A 21476-nucleotide genomic window follows, 5' to 3' on the forward strand; every position below is an offset into this window, starting at 1 on the left:
GTTCTCTTTCCGTGCACGAGAAGAGAGGCAGGAATAATGCAACATCCCAAAGTTTGCTATGTCTTCCTTGTTCTCTAGGCCAATCTGCAGTAAATACATTGTGATTCATTTTATTTAGAGAAGTCTGTGGACTTCAGAGAATTTACCCCAGGTTTTACAGTTCAAAACAAGCTGAATGCTTGAAAAGCTGATACAGTGACCAGAGTCCTCCACCAACACTCCTGCTAATCCAGAGAGCACAGTGGGAGTGAGAGAGCATGCACAATCTGCTGGCACTCTGGCCACTTCAGAGCTCTCCCAGAGCAGGGGACACTTGAACTGGCTAAGTCAGCCTGGGTCCCAATCACTTGGGTCCTCTTCAAGAGTACAAAGAAGTCTCCAAGAAACACTCCAGCTCCATCAGTCTTTTGTTGTTACACTAAAAACAAAAGTGCTGTCCAGACTTTGCATGGAAAGGACCCAAACATTAGCTAATTTATTTTAATATAACCGTTAAAAGTGAAAAAAAGAAGCAGCAGTAGGAGTCCAGTCATCACACAGGTACAAGAAAATCCAGTGGCACAGGGAGTTTCCACAAACAAAGGATTTCCCACAGTCTATTGTTGGAAACAGGGTGATTCAACTGCTCATTTCTTGCTCAACAGGCTGCTGATTCCACCAGAAGAGGATGCTGGTGTGTTTCACCTTCTGCTTTCCACCTACTGCAGCCTAAATCAACAAAACATGTGACGATACTTCATGCTAGTTAATAGTTGTACCTTTGTTGTACGATATCATCCTTTTATCAATAACATTTAAAGGTACACATAATAAAATAATAAATTAGGAATTTTAACTGCCTCTGTATCCTTATCTTGCTAACTTCCAGTTGGACATTTCACTACAAGGAGGTGGTCAGAAGGTGAAACGCAGAATATAACACACTTTCAGATTCACTGCTGTATGAAGAAACGACAGACCACAAAAAATGACAACATACAAACTCACAAAACAATCATATACAATATGGTTTGCAGCTTCAGATAAATACTGTTAACACTGGATATGATAAACAATCTGCTTGTGACAATGGATGACCTGCTGCAGCTCCCCACAGAAAGCCCTCAGGTAAGGAATTCAGATGGAAACAGGGAGCAAACCAGTGGAGGCTATTTTAAACCAGAGCCCTTCTACAGCCACCTCCAGGTGCAGCCCTAAATTCAGCAGTGGTTTCTGTTTCCCAGAAGCAGATTTTAAGCTGTCTCTGACAGGTAACTGGAGATACCCTGTGCAGGTCTAGAGGCATGGCGTGTACCTACCCTCCCAAAACAAAGCACTAGCTGTTATTTTTTAGAGAACAGAATGTATCTGTTCTACTGCAGAAGTTTATTTCTCTTACTCTTACTCATAAAGGTTTGCTCAGGATCCTGCCAGTGGAAAGTACAGAGAATTCCCTAGAGCAAGGTAAGAAGCAGAGATAGGAGAAGTGTGGCTAGAGGCTAATAGATTAGCCATTACTGACTTTATAATCCACGTAGACTCTTAAATGCGTTAAATGTCTTGGAGCTGCATTTTTAAAGCGTCAGGAATGAAAGAACTGGGAAGAGGCTTGTTTTAGCAAAGCAAGGAGGAGTGTCTGACACTTAAATGTCACACATAAATGAGCTACATTAGGGAAAAAGGGAGGAAAAATAAAAAGCAACCCTTCCAGGACTTCATATTTTTTTGCACACAAGCATAGATATGCACACAGCAGATACCGTTGAATCGAGTCCTAAAAGTCATGAATGTATCATTGCCCTACTTAAAGCCACAAAAATATCTTCAGTTAAACCTGTGTTCAACTTAAAGGATCCTGCGTGAATGCATCTGAAGTACACAGGATTTGAGTGCTTTGTTGGTGAAAGCATGGGCTTACTTTTTATATTCCTAAGGATGAAGAAAGTGTCTTGCTCATGCAAAGGAATAATAAAAGAAGTCACACTGTTGAAAATTACTCGAAACAATAACACATCACTTAGTTAATAGCTTGCAATCAAAATATAAACCTACAATGTTTCACTCAAGTCTGGATATACATCATTCATCCCTAATGATGTGAGGACTACGTTATGTTTTACTAGGAAAGCTTTAAAAACCACGAATAGTCCAAATGAAAGGAAGAAGTTCTGATCCATCCAGTTTCTGACAAATATAAACTTGGAGGTCTGCAATTATGGTGACATCTGAGTTGAAATGTTTATTTAAAGACTGCATGGGGAACACTGTACTTAATGCTGTCCGACATTTGCTGATGTAGACATAGTTTTCCACTCCTTTTAAACATGTAGTATTTAATTATTTGAATGAAGATTTTTCACTTAAGTGTCTGACTCAGGGTGATTTAAAAAATTTATTAAAGGAAAACCTTTCCATGAAATAAAAACCACGTAGGCATTTCTCAGAGTAGAAATAGTGCAAAATGCATTGGTTTGCTCTCCTGTTTTTGTTTTAAAAATAGCAAAAAAGCAATAGCAAAATAATAGCAAGACAGATTCAATTGAAAAGCTCGACTACCTTCATGCTTCAGAACATTTATTTCACATCTTACAGGGAAATCAGGGATGTGCTTTTACCTTTTTGATATAAATCCATACCAAACTGACACCTGAAAGTTTATTTGCAGACACTAAAATCGGTCACTTTGAAAGCCACGTTCTCTAAGCATGATGTGGCCCAAAAAACCGAAGTGTTCAAGTGCAGACTGCACTGAAACCGACTCTTTCAACACCCGGATCTGCTGCGGAGCCTACACTTCCAACACCTCGCATGCCAAATGCTGCGAAAAGAGCAAACTTAGGAGCCGCTTCCAGAGTGGTCAGGGAGGGACAGCCTGAGAGGGCGCAGAAGCAGCGGCCGCGCACTGAAATCATGGTAACGGGGTTACAGAGCCGAGACCGAGAGCCCGAGACCGACAACCGCGGGGAGCCCCGCGCCGCGCCGGACACCGCACAGCGCGGCCCGCGGCGAGCGCAACCGCGGCTCCCCCTGGCGGCCAGTGGGGAGGCCGCCGCTCCCCGCCCGGCCCCGGCCCATAGGGCCGCCCGAGGGGTTTTGTTCGACGTCGCGTTTCTGCCCGCGAACGGCAGAACGGGAGAAACGCTCAGAACGGGAGAAACGCTCCGAACGCTCCGCGGCCTGACCCGCGGCGTCCGCCGAGAGCCCGGTTTGCTGGTGGAAAGGCGCTTATCCAATGCGTGCTCCCCGCACTCCATCCACACTGCCCCGGCACCTGCCGTGCAACTGCCACTGCGCTCAATGAGCCAGAAACCCCCAAATGTGCTGGAATGAGACAGCTCTTGTACACACGGGTGGTCAGGGAGCAAACAAGACCCTTGTTGACTGAGCAAACGATTAACAAGCTCACCCTTTATTAAGCACCGGGACATTCGCATAGCAGGCAGGCTTTGGAAACCAGGCTCCGGAAACCAGGCTCCATCAGTTCCCTGCTGCCACCAACCACTTTATTCCTGAAATCAGCTGCCTCATTCATTATGCAGCTTCCATCCTCCGCAGTACATGAAGCAGGTATCATCTGAGACTACAGTCTTAACTACACAGTCCTCTGCTCATCCCATATCCCAACTGGAGCAAGAGTTTTGTGGGGAGCGATTAGAAACTGCATCACCCCACATGTGAGCTGGGAAGAAAAATTAATAGTTGTACTGGCAACTTCAGTATTTTATAACTGTCAAAGATCTCTCTTTCTAGCTATGTATTATTTTAATGTAACATTTGTATCTATTAAAAGATAATGTTTAAATAAGAACATGTTTTCATAACTTCAACAGAAGTGGCAGTTTACCTGATTCACTGTTTCTTCAATTGCCCTCATATAATGATTAAGTTCTCTGTCCATTGCAGCATATTCTATCATGACCTTTTCCATACTGTTAACATCCTCTGCATCATCTGCAAAACAAAACATATTGCACATGGATGATCCATTATATTATTTTCAGGCAGCATTTTTTCTTTGCAGATATAGAGACAAGTATTAATGGCGTGAATATCTAAAGCATCTGTAAGGCACGGCAGGTGCTTTCAAACTCTTCAACATATACTTTTTTCCTATTTTGCAACTGTAGACCTTGACATTTCTTGGGTAACCTGAACAAATGGCTTATTCAGAAAGACACTTCCCTGGTTTCATGCGAACAAGAAAGAGTGTGTGTAATTTCATCTACCAACACCTAGTCATTAGGCAATCGGGATATTTTCTGCAAAAGTTATATTTCATGACTCATCACCTTGCCTCAGAAATAGTCAGAAGAGACTTAAATGCCCTCACAGTACAGTATAGTTAAGAGCTATAATTAGACCCCTTAACCCCAATAAACATAGTAACTGCAAAATCAAAACAGAGCCAGCATTTTATAACACAGGAAATAATGGGATACAGAATAGCACTGGTGAATCAAGCAGTAAAATTTTAATTGCCAGTGAAAATCAACGAATACAGGACACGTACTTACTAATTCACATCCACTTTTATTCTCTTCTGCATTCCTCCTAATCTCACTCCTTTCATCTCTAACTACATCTCTGCTTTCCCATTCTAATGTTGCTGTGCATCTGCTTAACTGGGTTAAGGACCCTTCATAGATGCTACAGGGCTGAACAGCCACAGCTGTATCTCCTGACACATGCATGCACCACACCGAATACTGCCCCAGCTGCGGGAGGACAGCCAGCCATGAGCCCCTCGCCCTTACAAATAAGGAACATTACATTTCTGCTCCTCCTCCTCCCATTATTCCTACCCAGCAGTTTCCAGGTATTGAGAAAACAGCTGGAAGCAGCTGGAAGCTGTGAAAGAGCCCCCAAATCTGCCACGCAGCATTACAGGTTCCCATTTAACGGAGTATTCTTCTTTACAAGGAGTTTAAGTAGCCAATCTGTGCTGTTAATTTGAGGAAGATAATCGTGGTGTAGCTTTTTAATTACTTTTTTGTGAAGAAAAGAAAATGTCTTCTGATCTGGCAAGCTAGCACGCTTCCTAAGTTGCTAACCGTATTAATATGTTAGAGCACAGAAATCTCTCTCTGCAGAAAGCTGACATAAAGCATCGTATACGGCCGTCTCAGCTTGAGAGCAAAATCTGATGTGTTGCCGAAACACATCACCGAGGGACAGGAGCTTCTTACCATATGAAAAAATGATGGATCCAGGAGACAGAAGGAAAAGTGCTAAGATATATTTACACAAAAAAGTTACATAATAAGCCATAGTATTTTGTGAACATGGCAATTAGAGTCATGATGTTTCCCTTAATTAGATACAGGCTTGGTATGTATCCATTTTTCATTAAGTAGATGAATGGATGTTGCAGACACAATCTTGGCATTCCTGCAATTTTCTTCTGAATAATCAGCATTTCTCGCTCCTTTTCCCTTCCCTCCCACTCAATTTCCATATCCTATCTGGTAACTATGATCATGCTCTTTTTCCTTCCTGCTAGGAAGCATATGAAGTGCCTCCTTCAAGGCTGACACAAATGGCACTCCATGAATCACAGGAAAGGTTTGTGTAGCAAGTAACTGTCATTCTCCTCCCATGGCCAAAATGAATCATATCCACCACATAAGGAAACTACAGTGGCCTAAATCTTTTATTTTTCAGGGGAAGAGAAGTGCATTGTTAAACACCAAGAGAGCTGTATTAACGCCGTCTTTCCTAAAAGTTAGAAAAAGCTTTAGGTAAAGAATAATCATGTTGCAACTTGAGAGATGCATTAAAATAAAGCTCAAAGAGGTGGAACACAGCTCAGATATGAGGGATATTAGGTGTAAACACATCCTGCCCTACATTCTTCATGTACTGACCATTCCACCTACTCACTGGCTTGTTTTAAGCCCCTGTGATGTTCACTGCTATTTCCCAGCTGCTGTTCTTCCATGCACATGAAGTATGTTACATATACTGGGAAACTGCTGAATGTGTCACTAACATGATCATAGCCTGCCCTTGAAGGCATTGTGGACATAAAGATAGATCTGAAGGACTGTATACGGGTCAGTTGTTCTTCATCCCCTGTTTCTGCTCTTTGACAGATACTAGAGTCCATTTCCTATCTGCAGTTCAATCCATAGTCCAAAGTGCTGAAAGTGAAGAGAAAATCTGCCATGTTGTTCCCAGGCGCTCACCTCCCCATATCCTAAACAAGATTTAAAAGAAAACTTACATTACAGGCTATTCTGCTTGTCTTTAAAAACCTCTCCTTGTCCCACATTACACACTGCAATAACCTGCTGAGCGTGGCTGCTCTGCTCCCACCACGCTCTCCCTTCCTCTGATGAGCTCAGAGCACTTCTGCCCCTCCCTGGTAAGGAGCAGATGCAGAGCAGAGCTTGGGTGCACATGATGACAAGCTGTGGGTGACTGCATGGGGATATAAAGTTTTACAGCTCATCAAGGCAGGGATCCCAGCACCTTCAACGTTTTCTTACAACAGACTCCACCACAGATTTATCAGAACGCACCCGCTGACCTGATCTCACTGGGGAACAAGAAATTACGGAAAAGTATTTAGATTAGATACAAGGAAGAAATTCTTCCCTGTGACGGTGGTGAGGCGCTGGCACAGGGTGCCCAGAGAAGCTGTGACTGCCCCATCCCTGGCAGGGTTCAAGGCCAGGTTGGACGAGGCTTGGAGCAACCTGGTCTAGTGGAAGGTGTCCCTGCCCATGGGAGGGGGCTGGAAACTGGATGAGCTTTAAGGTCCCTTCCAACCCAAACCGGTCTGTGATTCTACAATTCTAAAGATGTATCTCTCCTCACCACCATCCCACAACTCACTCTCCAAATCCCACCAACCCCATTAGTTTAACAGCACTACAATATCAAGAAGCATCAAAATTTAATAATCGTATCAAGCTTTTGAAAGATTCAACAGGCACTGTCCATTATGCACTCTGCAAGCCCTGCTGCTACTTTTATTTCAGTTGCAAGGAAGGCGGTAGAGATTGATGGTAAAGAGATTCAAAGCACTGTCTTCCAGCAGACTGCGACCACATTATCTGCTGAATAGCCTCCAGCCAGACTCCAGCTACAAAGCCAGCTAACTCTCCAAAGTACTCAAACCTTGCACTCTGCAGGCCAACAACCTAGCTCAATACCAAAATCAAAGGCTGGATCAGTGCCTTTCTGTTATCTGATCAAAATTTATCCTAATCTTGTTTCTAATTCATATCTAAGGAATGCATTCCAAACCCTCTGCATATGCTTTTAGCTACTGCCACAAAATACCATAGACGTTGCATACTGTAGCTAAGTCTCCTTGTTATCTAGGCTAAATATGTTGAGTTTAGTAAGCATTTCTCCACAAGTCCTTACCCTCACCACCCAGAGGTTATACATTTTGCAATATTACATCTTTTACTCACAGAAAGCCCAGTTCAAGGCCATCATTTTCATTTTCAAAGGCCCATGTGCATCATGTTAAAATTAGCTGGCTGAATATGCACACTTCATGATTATGGATTCCAGCGTGCATGACTTTATGATCTCTTTTCATCATGGAAACAAGGATATTATTCTGAAAAGTCTCCTCAAATATTAAATAACAACATTACACAAAGAGACTAGCAAGAGTTCAATTTCTCATTTCCAGTACGAAACCAAACTGATCATGCTCAGGTGCTTTGTTGCTGATTCAAACTGAAATCAATCAGGACTGGGTTATGTATTATGAACCCCAAGTGTTAAAACAGAAGTTGCAATAACAGGATAGAGTCATGTCGGTGCTGGTTTAATACTCCCTATATTAATACTCATCTAAAATGCCAACCGCTTTTCCAGAACTTGCATTTCCATCTAACGTGTGAGTTCCCATTTACTTGAGTTCCCTGTATACATCCGCAAGTTAGCAAAACTTCTCAAGGTTTATCAGAAATACCTCTTTTTCTCTGCAAAAGTTACAACATCGGTATTTGCTTATTTAGGGTATTACAGCTGTCCTGCAGTCAACACACAGTAATTCGAAGAAGCAGACTGTGGCAGAAGTTAATATCTCAACACAAATAGTCTGGAATACCATAAAATTACAGGAAAGATCTAAGCCTACAAATATGAGTCCTTAAAGTGAATGCTTAAGCACAGACAACATGGATTAACATAAATACATATATATATATACACACACTCTCATATTTTTATAGCATTGGCTAACAAAAGTTAAACTTTCAATGTAAAGAAAACAGGACATAGTCAGTTGTGCCTCTTGTGCTACGTATTAGATCAATTTGACTTTCAAAGCTACATGCTGGTTTTTCTACCAGGCTCTCCAGTACTCAAGGCAGAGGAGGAATGGTGTCCATTGCCACAAATTTGACAGTAGATTTCAGACTTTTAAACACATGTAACACAAACATCTGTCACTTGAGCCAATAGCAACAGCAGTAGTAGGCAGTTGTCTTCATACGCACCAGCAGCAGATAAAATACACCACTTTGCCAGCTGGTTTCACGTTACTGCTGACAGCAGAGGAACACAAGCTCCCTGACTCCCTTGATTTAGTTCCATGTCCTGGAGGAGAACATACATTCTAATTCAGGATACAGCTAAGCATTTTTGTTGTTGTTTTTAGCAAGTACTTCATTTTCAAAACCAAAAGTGCCAAGAGACCCTCTGTGCCCCAATTTGGTCTATTCAAAACTGTTTGGTAATTCAAGTTGGACAATACATCTTGAGAAAAACCATCAACCAACCCACACTCTTTAAGAATAGATTCACAAAACACTTGAGAAGACAGCAGGCAAGATGTCCCTCTACTGTCTAGATGCTCAGTAAGTGAGACAATACAGACCTATGCAGGAGAGCACTGTCTTGTTTCCCTCCTCTGTCTAGATATACTTGAACTGCCATGGTACTTCAGACTATACAGACCAAGAGAAACTTGAGGAGGAGACTGACTGCTTCTGCAGCACTGAGGGTGCATTTTCACTTCTTCTCCTTCAGATGCATCAGGACAGCTCCTCAGAAAACTCACAGCAAAGGACATTTCTTTCGAAAACCTCATCTCCCTGACCTGTAACATATTTTATCTGTTAGGCCTGCAAAAAGAGCAGAATGCTAGTACAGAAAATCTAAACTAGAAGAAATGAGAATCAATACAAAGGAACAGTGAAAGACTGGAGAAAACGAATTTCACATCCTCAATGCAGGTGTCCTCACATTAAAACCAGAGAAACGTCTGAAAGTACGGCACCCAAAAATCTCCATGGAGCCCTTTGGATAGGGAGCTAATCATTTGCTAATCAACTGCAATTCGTAAGAGAAGAAAAATTATTGCTGATGAGAGGGCCAACAACCATGCAGGGAATGGCAACTGGTGGAGTAAAAGGGAACTGAGGCAGCAACTGCAAAATTTCCTTCTATTAACAGTTCAGAAGCTAGTCCATGTAACTGCTGAAGCTGGTCCTAAGAAACCTCCAACGTCTCAGGAAATGCCGTAACTGGGCTGTAGAGTATTTTGAGCTCTGTTTCCCTCACTGACTCCTAATGAAGCCATTCTGCTTTCATAGAAAGCTTTCATATACACAGAGTCAGGAGACTGAGCATGCACAAGTATTTTACAGACCAATACCTCCACCTAGATGCCAGCACTCCAGTTGAAAAGTAGGTATGTCTTACAAAATGAAATTACATCAATGAGAGAAAGAGAAACTACTCTAGGTGGCCCTGCTTGAGCAGGGGGTTGGGACAATATGACCTTGAGAGGTCCCTTCTGACTCCAACCAGCCCTTGATTCTGTGATATTCCCCAATATCCAACACCTTCTCTCTAAACCATTCTTCTGGAAGATGGTTGAAAGTTCAGTTCAAGTCCTCTCAAGCAAAGAAGGAAATTGCATCTGAGCTTCCTATATTCTATCGTGAAAAAAATCTGAGTTGAAAGAATAAAAGTGAGAGGAGTGTGGGACTTGTAAAGGAAAGACCAGCACAGAACTCCACCATTACCCTGGCTGTGCCCACACTTGCACCAGCACTGTCGCTTGTGACTGATTTCTAAAGTTCCATCTTATTTTTTCATTTGGCTTCCATTAAGAATTACAAAATCAAACACAACACTTGGATTCAAGTCAAGCATTTTGCTGTACCTGAGTAAAGTCCTCGAGGTTTTAGTTTGGAAAGCAAAGGGCCGTGCTTTTTCAGTCTGGATTTAAACATTTGTTTTATTCAGCAAATGACTGAAAATATGTTTGATTGTACATTTCTCCCTGCTTTGTTTTTTAAGTGAGATGAGCAAGAGTGTGTATTAGATTACAGACTACTCCTGACAAAAAAAAAGACACCTCAATTTTGTGTTACAATTTCCCTGTAGGCTATGACAGCCTGATATGGGAAAAGAGAAGATTCAGTGACCCAGGAGGCTCTGCCGATCCCCATGGAAATGAAACCCAAAATACATTATATTGTAGAGTCAGAAATTCAACAGAAACAGGCCATGCAGGGCCTAAGTGCCCACTCGTCCTGGTTGCTGAATGCCCAGTTTCAAACATCTCAAGGACCCAGCATTTCCAACGAGTGGGTGCTGCACACATTCTGAAAACAGAGTCATCTCAGAGTGGGCACAGAGAAGCTGAGGCACCCAGTATTACTAAGCTCTTGTGAAAATAACTTACTATATTATTCTATAATAATCATTTCATGATTTTGCTCAACATGAAACTCTCTTAAACCCCATTGCCAGCAGAACTAGGCCATCAGTGCTTTTGAAAGCAACTTACTTACAGTCCTTCTTTTTTCTTCAAGGCTACCAGAGGAAGGCTAAAAAGTCATAATGATCCCAGTTTAGACTCGAGAGCTGTAACAAATATTTATCTTACCAGATATTTCTGCCACAACATCCAAACAGACTGCAACATAAAGGAGGGGCAATACTTCAAACAACCTATTGACACTGTGGTAATTCCTAATGAAATAAACAGGGTTTTCACAGAGAGTTTGATTTAGCAAAACACTCCAACATGTGCTGACGTGCTGCTTTGCTGTATAAAATTCAAAGTAAAATACTATTCAACACAAATAGAGATGGTTTAATTTAGGCTGAGGCACATAAATAATAAAGTCATCATCTAATCTCTCACACAAGTAAACAGTTCGCTATGGAAGAAAAAGAGAAAAAAGTCTTTATATCATATCTACTTATGTTTTGCTACTGTAACCTCTATATTTGATGCCACACATTCAGCACCAAGACATGAATACAGGTAGTATGTACACACTTCCCCAAATGAAAATGGATGTATGATTGACTAAATATTGAAGAAATTCTTTACTGTGAGGATAGTGATGCACTGGCACAGGTTGTCCAGAGAAGCTGTGGCTGCCCCATCCCTGGCAGGGTTCAAGGCCAGGCTGGGCAGGGCCTTGAGCAACCGGGTCTAGTGGAATGCAGGGTTGGACCCTCCTGGCAGGAGGGTTGGAACTAGATGATCTTGAAGGTCACTTCCAACCCAAAACATTCTATGGATTCTATGATCAAGGGCCTTACAATTCCCAGGCTATTTCCCTCCCTTCAGACAGAAGAGACCAGCACATGACCAGCACCTCTTTTCCACTTACTAAATTCCAAGGTGACAGTGAGGTTAATCTTCATTTTACCAACGAGCACCTACTTAATTTTGCAGAAAGACCAATTTGAAGTTAACAGTGACAGTGTGATAATAAGCAGAAGCACTGAAAGGAGGATAAAGCATTTACAAGATGCAACAGTTTTGAGAAGCAGCTCAAGCTCTTCTTCCCCAGGTATCCACCCTTGCTGCTCCTCCATACTCCTGCTCCGCTGCCCCTTAGCTAGGATAATACAACTTTTCATGGGATGGTACTGTAAATTGGATTAACGAAACAACTCAAGCTAAAAACAGCATTCTGTCCTCCAAAACCAAACCAAACCAAACCAAACCAAGAAAACCCCAAACCCATGTAACTGAATCTGAGGTGTAGCTATACAAAGTTGTACCAGGACAATTGAGGGGGTGGCAAACTGTAGCAGTGTGGAGTCGGGGGGAGGAATAACTTCTTGGTCCAACTTGTTTGCCAAGAAAAAGGTAGAGAAACCACACCTGTATTTTCTAAGCAAGTAAAAGGCATATGTTATCTTCACAGAGAAATCTGACAAATCTCTAATAAAATAAAGAACAAAACCCCCTCTATTTTACTTAACTATATATATCTATATATCTATATATCTAGATATATATAGATATAGATATCTAGATGTATAAAAATATACAGATATATAGATATATATAGATATAAATAGATATATAAATAGATATATAGATATATATCTAGGGAGACATATAGATATATATATGTCTCCCTCTCTTCTCAGTGGATTTCAATATATGATGAAATTAAGGCTGAAAACAACATTCACTAATAATTTTAATGGGAAAGGATTTTCCTATGACTAAGCAGCTTCTGGCCTGTGGAGGCGTGGGCATCTCTACACCACAGAGTGGAGACGGTCAGACCCTGAGCTGCTGCTGACCTTGCCTTCTCAGAACAGGGATGGGAGGGCTGGGAGTATTTACCAACAAGGTCTTGCTGCTCTCCTCCTCCTCCCCATGTCTCCTCTCAGAGCTTGACATGGTAACATTAGAATCTAGGCAAAAATGTACTTGAACTATTTCCCTCCCAAGGAACAGTGAAATTATTCCTTAAGGTGTTGTATTGTAACTCTCTGATCCCTCAGAACACTTTCTAAAAACTGCTATTTCAGATTAGGTATTTTATTTCAAGATGTTTAATGGGCATTTTACAATTCCATAAAGGCTTCACAGGCTGCTTTATCACTGATTTCCACTGGAAAGAATACAGCAAAATCTCTTTTTTATTGTTTCTCATGATTCCAACAAGTTAATTTCCAATTTTGTTAGAATTTTTCTTTATAAGAAGCACAATTTCTTCTGTATTACCCATTACTTGCACATTATTAATTCTACAGAGATAGCACACCCCTCTTTTGTTTACAAGTCAACTCTGTTAATGCTTTCTGTTTTCAATAACCACTTCTCCCCTTACTTTAAATTGCATTTGACAGGTGGATAATAAATATTTTAGTGTGAATTGCGAAGTCTGTCTCTAATAAAAGGCACAGTTGTTTATTATCCAGCAGTAAACAATTGCCATTAGGTTTTTCACAAAAAAACCTTTGCTTGAGTTAATGAACCTATTATATTCTCATTCTCAGAGAAGCTCATTCAAAGTGCACCTTCATTAAACTAAATGCAGTAGTTACTTGGAATTTCTACCATTTGAGGGAAAGAGGAAATGGGCTGGAAAGACATTTCAGTAAAAAAAAAAATCATCAAAGAAAGGAAAATAAACCTTTCAATCCAAGTCTTCAAACTTCTCATAAACATTACTTCTCTGTCCACAATTAGAGGCAGCCTAACTCAGAGACCAAGCTAACAAGCCCTCATCAGAGCTTATTTAATCAGATATAATGTTTCAGTAAATACAACTATCTCAGTTCTGGGCTCAAGCTACCATAATATCCGAGTCTGGTGCAGATACATCCAATTCAAAATCTAATTGCACAGACTAGACATGCTGCATGTGGCACCACAAGAAATAGGAGGCACATGCTGCATCATCAATGGCTGGCCAGAAAACAGGGCCATGCCGCAGGACTGTGGGTGCAGTTTCAGTACAGAGGCAGTCTCACTCTCGGTCCCTCGGTGCATACTCCCTTCATACTTCAGGTGTCAGTACTAGTGCTTGAGCTACTCAACAAACTGGTCCCAGTAAAACAGAGTGAGTTGTTCTTTCTAATGCAAGCAAAGCCTGATTAGCAGCCTGCAGTGTGCATGAGCTCTAGGACAAGTTAAAGCAGTAGGACACGTATCAAACAGGAAGGTTAAGACCAAGATAATCCTTCACTTCAAGATGACCTAGCACCGACTTATTTCAGCTCAGTTCAGTGGTCAGTTTTATTCCCACACCAAAAAACCCCACAGAATCCAAACTAAGTTTCCACAACCAACAGCAACAGCTTCATGCAGACACAAATGAACACTCTTCCAGCACTCAAATTGTAACATTATTGACCTAAAATGAAACAGCTGAGGGAGGAAAAATGCCAAAATATGCCTGTTTTTTAAATGTCAAATATTTTGATTAGCGACTTCCAAACATAACTTCTTTTTTTCTCTGAACCCACACAGTCTCCTGTTCTAAGTTTTTATATTTCTGCTTCTACAACTCTTGGCACTACTGACTTCAGAATTCAGAGAAGCTAATGAGTAGCCACAGCCAGAGCAAGGCTGGACTTCAGCTAATAGCTGGGGCACTCACTGTATTGCAGCTGCAGCAGCAAGCTGCTCAGGTTGGAAAAACAACCCAGTTTTAGAGTCAGCTTTTTAGACAAATCTGGCTGGCAGGGAACTCCACGTGCTACACCACTGTGGGCTGAGCAGTGATGTGTCTTACAACAGAGCTGACACTGGTCCACATGCATAAAGAAATAAACAAAAGATAAATCAGATTCATAATATACAGCTAACAATGGAAAGTTTTGGATTTTTAGATCAGAAACCCTGATGTGTTAGATTATTAGAAATTCGGAAGGCTAGTAGAAATACACGTAAATATTATCTCCAAAGTTAATTGTTTGTTGAAAAGATAAATACTTCCCTATGCTTTGGCTATTTTCCAGTTTCTGTGGAAGAGAGCTAACAGACAGAACACAAGGTTAAACTAAAGGAGTCTAGAAAGCCAGTGTCTCATGCAAGCAAAGGTCAAGTGATGTTCCCTACACAAAACATCCAATTCAGCATTAATCACCCATTGATATGGTACCTGAAGTGCTAACCAAGCAGCAGTACCAACGCTAAGGCTTACAGAGCCCATAATTCCTCAATCTGAAAAAACAAACAAACAAAACCCAACACAAGAAAACCAACCCACAACCTAATCCTCTTACACAGACAAGGCAAAGACTGCACACAAACTGCAAGCATAATGAAAACCAGCAATTCATTCTGCCTCCAGCAGGCTTCCTTTGCATAAAACCTCTTCTGTGAATTGGCAGATCTCCTCTTTTTGGCATGGATCGCTGCTATGTGGCATTCATTCTGTTGCTTGCATACTGGTAAGTGACAGAGCTAAATCTTTCCATTGCTGGAATTTCATTTCCCACATATTTCATACAAAAATTTCTCCTGCTATGAGGAGCAGGAAGAAGCATCGTGTGGAAAATGCACATCTCGGTGCAAAAAAGGGCAATGCAATTCTGTATTCCCTGGGTCTCTCACATATGCACAAATACTTGTGATTTTGAGAGGAAACAGGCATTTGTTTGATGGCTTACATTACACCACAGATGATAGTCTCTCAGCATGTTTTTAGATAATGCGGTTATCTTTGTCTGTAGTAGGAAATAAGTAGCTTTGTGGGGGCCTCATGGCATTTAAAGGGGTAGTTTTGAAAGAAACAGGAATACAAATTGAAACAGAGTGTGGAAATGTTCTGTAACTAGATAGGAAAAAGTAGAAGGCTCCCTCTGTTCAGTGCTTAAACGGAACTGGTGAAGTATCACATAGCTATCAGACATTGTGTTATTAAAAGAAGTTGTATTCAGAACCATATGACTATGCTCGAGATTTGTGTAGCTGACATGTACTAGTTGAGAGAATTGTCTCCCCTTGATACCAATATGCTTTTGAATTCTGTTCAATCTAAAATCTGGTTTTCTATAAAAGTGACTGGGCCAAATCTGTGCACTAAAGTAAGTATGTTCAGTGGAGAAGCCTTGATTACCTTCAGACATCAAGGCAGACTACGTACCTCCAGCAAAGCACGGATAAAAATTAATCTAAAGATACTGAAGAAATATAGAATGAGTTATGGCATACCTTATTCACTCAAAAAACAGCTGTGAATTACATCCACACCCACAAGTAATAAACTTCAAGAAAAAAGTCTTGTGAAAATGTCACATTAATCTACCCATACAGTAAGAAGTCTACTCACCCACTGCTTACTAAGATGATTAGTAAGGAAATCACAAGTTAAACTTTATTCATCTGCTTAAGAAAAATAGGAAAGAGGTTGCAAGGTTGATTTAACTCAGAAGATATTATTGTCACTTGACATTTACATGCAATGTATAATTCCATTCCCACTTACAGTCTGGGGAAAGCCTGTTAAAATACTTCCTTAATGTGTGAACACTTCTTTGAATTGTGTTCTTTTCATCTGCCACCTTCTCTTTAAGCCAGCTGGCTCCTTTTGTTAAGTACTTTTTAATAAGAAAGTTCATTATATGTAATGTATGGAGCAGTATGAGATTGTCACCTTCTATTAAGTGCTACTGCACACGTGTATTTCAGAGCACTCTATGACATTTGTTGATAATGCCAGAATAGTAAGGAGGTTCACACACCCTTATATCCTGAACAACTCTAGCATGAGATTAATCAGAAAGACCACCTCTTTCGTCTCATTTTCAGCCCATGAACCAGTCTTCTTTCTATTTATATGCCAGACTACTCTTCCCATTTGCAAAAGCTAACACCTTTGTGGAAACTACAGAAGTTGCTTAAATGGGAAACATCATTAGGAAGGCATTGAAGTCTTTTTCGTCATCTAGAGCACGACTGGTGTACTGTCCTGCTTAATCCTTTTGCTGTGGCTTTCTTATTCCTTACCTCTTCTCCTCCATTACACACATTTCTTTACCACTTCCTCCTCTCCCCTTCTCTTCCTCCTTAACCAGTTCCCCATTCCTGCTCTTTTTTTCACCTGAGCATTTGCTAGTATGGTTTTTGATTCTTTCTCTATTAGTGGTATCTTCCTGGTGATCACAGTCTTTGCACATCACCTTCTACTTTCTCCCATCCTTTTACATAATAGCAGCTCTAACAGATTGATGATTGTTGACCTTCTTTTATTGGCATAAAGGTCCATTAATTCACATAAAGACCCCCAAACTGAAACAACAGTAACAAAAATGACATAAGCTCACCAGTCATTAATAGTAACTGCTATGTAGTGCAGTTTGGGAACTAACCTAATGCAACCACCACCTGAAAGGGTGGCTGGGGAAGCAATGTGATTGACGGCAGGTTACCTGACTATTACTGTATGCCCTACACAGATGGTTGTGCTGTATGATGCTCCATGGTGAGAGCCAGACCCTTGTTCAACATCTGAAGAGGGGTACAGGGATTGTTCTAACTTCTTTTTTTAAGGGCTGACTGTATGCTGACAATTTTGCAGATTAATCCCTATCCTCCTATGGAACATAGTGTATAATTCAGACAAAGGCTCTTTCTAGACCAACAAGCATGAGACTAAATCCTGCTAATTGCATTCTCCCTCAATAAGCTCTTTCAGTATTTCAAAGAAAGAGCAACACAAATTACTCAATGCCTGGAAAGTGTGACTTGCATCGAGACTGACTAAATCAGCTCGCCTTGCAAATTTTAAGTAGGAGATGCTCAAGGTGACTTGCTCATGACCTACCATTACCATCCTGATTTCTGAACATACTGGGCTCTTTGACTATCAGACAGAAACATAAGACCAGTGCTCAAAAACTGAAACAAAGCCAACAAAGAAAGAAAATACAGGGTTGAACTGTTTATTCAGGGATGGGATGGATTCTCTGTCACTGTAGCTGACCTTTCACTAGACTGGGGGTTTCACTGTTGATTTTCTTTCCATAAGCAGTTTTAGTAGTACATTTTTTGAAACCATGTAATATTTTCTCTCTTCACACAGTATTATTTATTGACCCACAAATAAATGTCAGACTATCCTGCCGTAGACATGGCTGTAGGATCCACTCATAAATTTCATCTAACTGCAAATCTTCACTTAGTGTATATTTTAATAGTTCAAACCATTTCATATGACTTGGTTCTTGGAGATGTGATATTTCCTATTTGTTAATTTACAAAAGGTAAAGATGTCATGTTTGCAAGGCTGTTGTTTTCTGCTGCCTTTTATTTCCCCTGCACACATATTTTTCCTGGCTACCTATCTCCTCCCTTTTTTTTACCTACCACTATCACAGAAGACTCACATTATTTCTAGACTCTTGCAACATAATTTCCACAAGCACAGAAGACACACGCAACAACAGAAGTTAATATCTACACAGGAGTTTGATATATTCAGATGTTCATACATCCTCTCAAAGCACTCCTGACACCTCTTTTTATAGAAGGGAAACTGATGCCTAGTGAACTTCAATGACTCGCCCAAGGCCACAGTGCAATGCCAGTTTGGAAGCACAATTATTCCTAGCCTGAAGGCCTCAGCAAAATCAGACTTGGAGCATCTCAGTTCTTTTATCTCTTTCCTGTAATGCTATTACGAGTTCCTTGTTCTTCTTGAGAGCAAATGGGGGGGAGGGAAGGGATGAGAAGCAAAAAAACAACCAGTGAAAAGTATAAAAAAAATATTCTAACTCTACAATCTGGACAACCAAGCTCTGCCTGTCCTCCAAAGGATGAAATTTTCATAGGTCTCAGTGTCAGCAGTCACAAGGAACACACAAGTCTTCCATGTGATTCTGACTGATAAAGCAAACATTCCCATTTAAATTCTTGGAATTTAATCAGTACATATTATAATCCTCACTCTTCGCTAGAGTGTCAGCGTGATGTATAATATTGGTGTAAGTAGAAACATGTCATAAAACCTGGATTTAAGTCAAAGTGCATTTTTAAGTTTTCTTTTTATAATTATTTTTATCTGGAGATATTTCAAACCTCTCATAATTAATTCTATGGGCACTAACAAAAAAGTTATTTGAGTACTAAAAAACAGGTAAAAAAACAGTCACAAGTTCTTGAATTCTTGAAAAGAACAACAAAGAAGATCAAGGAAAAGAAGGGGGGGAGGGAAGAGTGTCCTGTGTTTACTGATAAGGGATCAAGATGAAGGTTTCAGAATCATAGAATCATAGAACAGTTTGGGTTGGAAGGGACCTTCAGAGGTCATCTAGTACAACTCCTCTGCAATAAGCAGGGACATCTTCAACTAGATGAGGCTTCCCAGAATGATCACGTCTATGTAAGGGCTTCTTTCATGTTTTAACTAAACACTGAGAACATGTCAGCACAGTGCTTACTTTCAACACAGATAACTCTTTCCTTAATGGAAATAATCAAGAAAAGAAATACAGTTGCTTTATATTCTTGATCTTTCCGAGTGCTGCCAACCCGAGGGTTTTTTCTACCTTTGTGGATTCCTCCTCCCTCCCCAGTTATTTCAGCACACAGTTAGATCACTGAAAGCTAAATACTGATCTACTTAAATCGATAAAAATTAAAGCCTTCACAGTAGGTTCTTCAAAGCCCACACTACTTTCTATATATACTGTATGCCTCTACATTGAAACAGGATTTAGCAGTATTTTCTTATTGCTACATTTCTGTGGCAGAAATATGATGATAAGAAAATGACAGATTAATATACTACAGAGAATATTTTCATACCATAAATTACTCAGATAAAATATTCCTCTCTGGCTTCTGTTCAAAGAGGTTGATTTATCTTTGCGCTAAAGAGCCCACACAAGACCTCTGCAGTACTTCATAGTATTTTGAAGCTGGAACAGACCATTAGGATCATCTATTCTGATCTCATGCATAGCAGAGGCCAAAGAACCTCACCCAGCAATTTCAAGCCTATAACTTACAGCTGTAAGCTCACTCATTCTCTCAAGGTTAACATCACCAGTGTGCAGAGGGTCTGCAAAAAGGTCTGTAGAGCATTTAAATTCCATTTACAATCTATTTTGAAGACTGCTGAGAATTTATGAGGTCTAGGACACAGAGAAATTTATAGTGACTATGGGTACGTGAGGTAACCCACCAGGTGACTGCAGACCTCCCTAACTCATAATGACCTTTGGGGGAGAAAATTACCCAATTCCTTAGGAAAATACATAAGAAAAAAGCATAAATATGCACACATACATATGTATGCAGGTATTTGAAAGAGTCACTATATGAATACCACCTATCAAAACTCAAGTAAGAAATTGTGCAGTTTTCATCTGAGCACTCACAAGAGTTCTGACAAAAACCGAGACTGCTCAGAGCACAACCTCCTGTTCAGGTGTGAGCTGTCAGTACATTTCCATGAGAGTGCACCAAAGACAGTTACTCAGTAAGCTCGCTTGAAATCAAGACTGGATTTCACTCTGAATGATACTCTCTAGTTCAATCACAACATACCAGCTTCGTGCAAGGGTAATTGTACAAAATGCAATGATCTGTATTATGCAGGAAGTCAAACCAGTACAGCCTTAAAAAAAAATCTATGATCTAATGATATGAATTCTCTTTCTCCACTATGAATCTTAATCCTCCATTTATATTTTAGTGTTACTAAATGCAAGAGGGCAGTGATAGGGCACTAACACCTTTAAATCCATTCTTGGAGTGAGTTAGGGTAGTGCCAGCACAGCTGAGCACAGCAGGTGATGGAGTAAGGGCACAGCATGCAGAAAAATGCTTTGCTGCCACCTCATGGGTCCTCTCTCTTTCCAGAACTGCAACAGCGGAGTAACAAGGATGCTTGGATGCACTCTGCTTACTGAGTACTCACAACAACAAAGAGCCAGCAGAACAAAAGCATGCTGCTTAATATAGCTACTTTCCCCTCGCTGCACTCTGTTCTTTTTACAGTCAAAATTCCAGCTAGGAAATAAGAACAATCCCACATATTTGTTTCTTCCCACTTTGTAACATTACAGACTACGGTCTGGGTGGTTTCTGGATAAATATAAAAGAACACAAATCTTTCATTACAAGTCATATTTTTCCAGATTTTGAAACAAGGCACATTTCCAAATTCTCTTTTTTTTTTTCCAGACAGCTTCTTTGAAGAACAGCCTTCAGAATTCCAGCAATGGGCTCATCCGTGCTGGCTGTAAATGTTGTAAGTCATTTTTACACCATAATAACTGAAGCACTGAGGTAGGACAAAAAAATTAATCCAGCCGTCTCTTCTCAAAATGTTGGTATTAACTGAAGAGCATAATTCACAAAATGTAATTTTTTTATCTTCAGAAAAGCATTTCACAAGAACCCAACCAGTCCTTTTTCCTTCAAAGAATAAAATTACCTGAAGTAGAAATACTTTAAGTGTGACACCATTTACCTATTTACTTCAAGAAACCATAGGTATCTCCCTCACTGTTAGTTTAAAGGTTACCTATAAAACAATCCAAGAAGCACAACATAATACAGGATAAGCATAAGTAATGATAAAAAAGAACATCGCATAAGTAATGATAAAAAAGAACATCTCTCCTAAAAGGATGAAATCTTAAGCGAGGGATTTGAAGGAAAGAAAAGTTAGGATTCTTTAGAAAGGGAACCTGAAGCATTTTATCTCAGATACCCCAAAATATAAGTTTACTTTAAATAACGGGAAAAAAACCTTCTCAAGAAGATGTCATTTTGATGCCTACGCAGAGTTTGTGCA

The 21476-nt window shown here is 40.4% G+C and overlaps 1 protein-coding gene across 2 annotated transcripts in view; it reads right to left on the reverse strand.

Annotated features, from left to right (window-relative positions):
- The window catches only part of NSMCE2 (NSE2 (MMS21) homolog, SMC5-SMC6 complex SUMO ligase), a 131044-nt gene that overhangs the window by 98235 nt on the left and 11333 nt on the right, over positions 1-21476 (reverse strand). For both annotated transcript variants that reach the window (XM_030510857.1, XM_030510862.1), the window contains one exon: positions 3824-3930. In XM_030510857.1, the coding sequence (XP_030366717.1) occupies positions 3824-3930 (107 nt within the window). The remainder of the gene's footprint in view (positions 1-3823; positions 3931-21476) is intronic.

The sequence above is a fragment of the Strigops habroptila genome, chromosome 1 (assembly GCF_004027225.2).
Source record: "Strigops habroptila isolate Jane chromosome 1, bStrHab1.2.pri, whole genome shotgun sequence".
NCBI lineage: Eukaryota > Metazoa > Chordata > Aves > Psittaciformes > Psittacidae > Strigops > Strigops habroptila.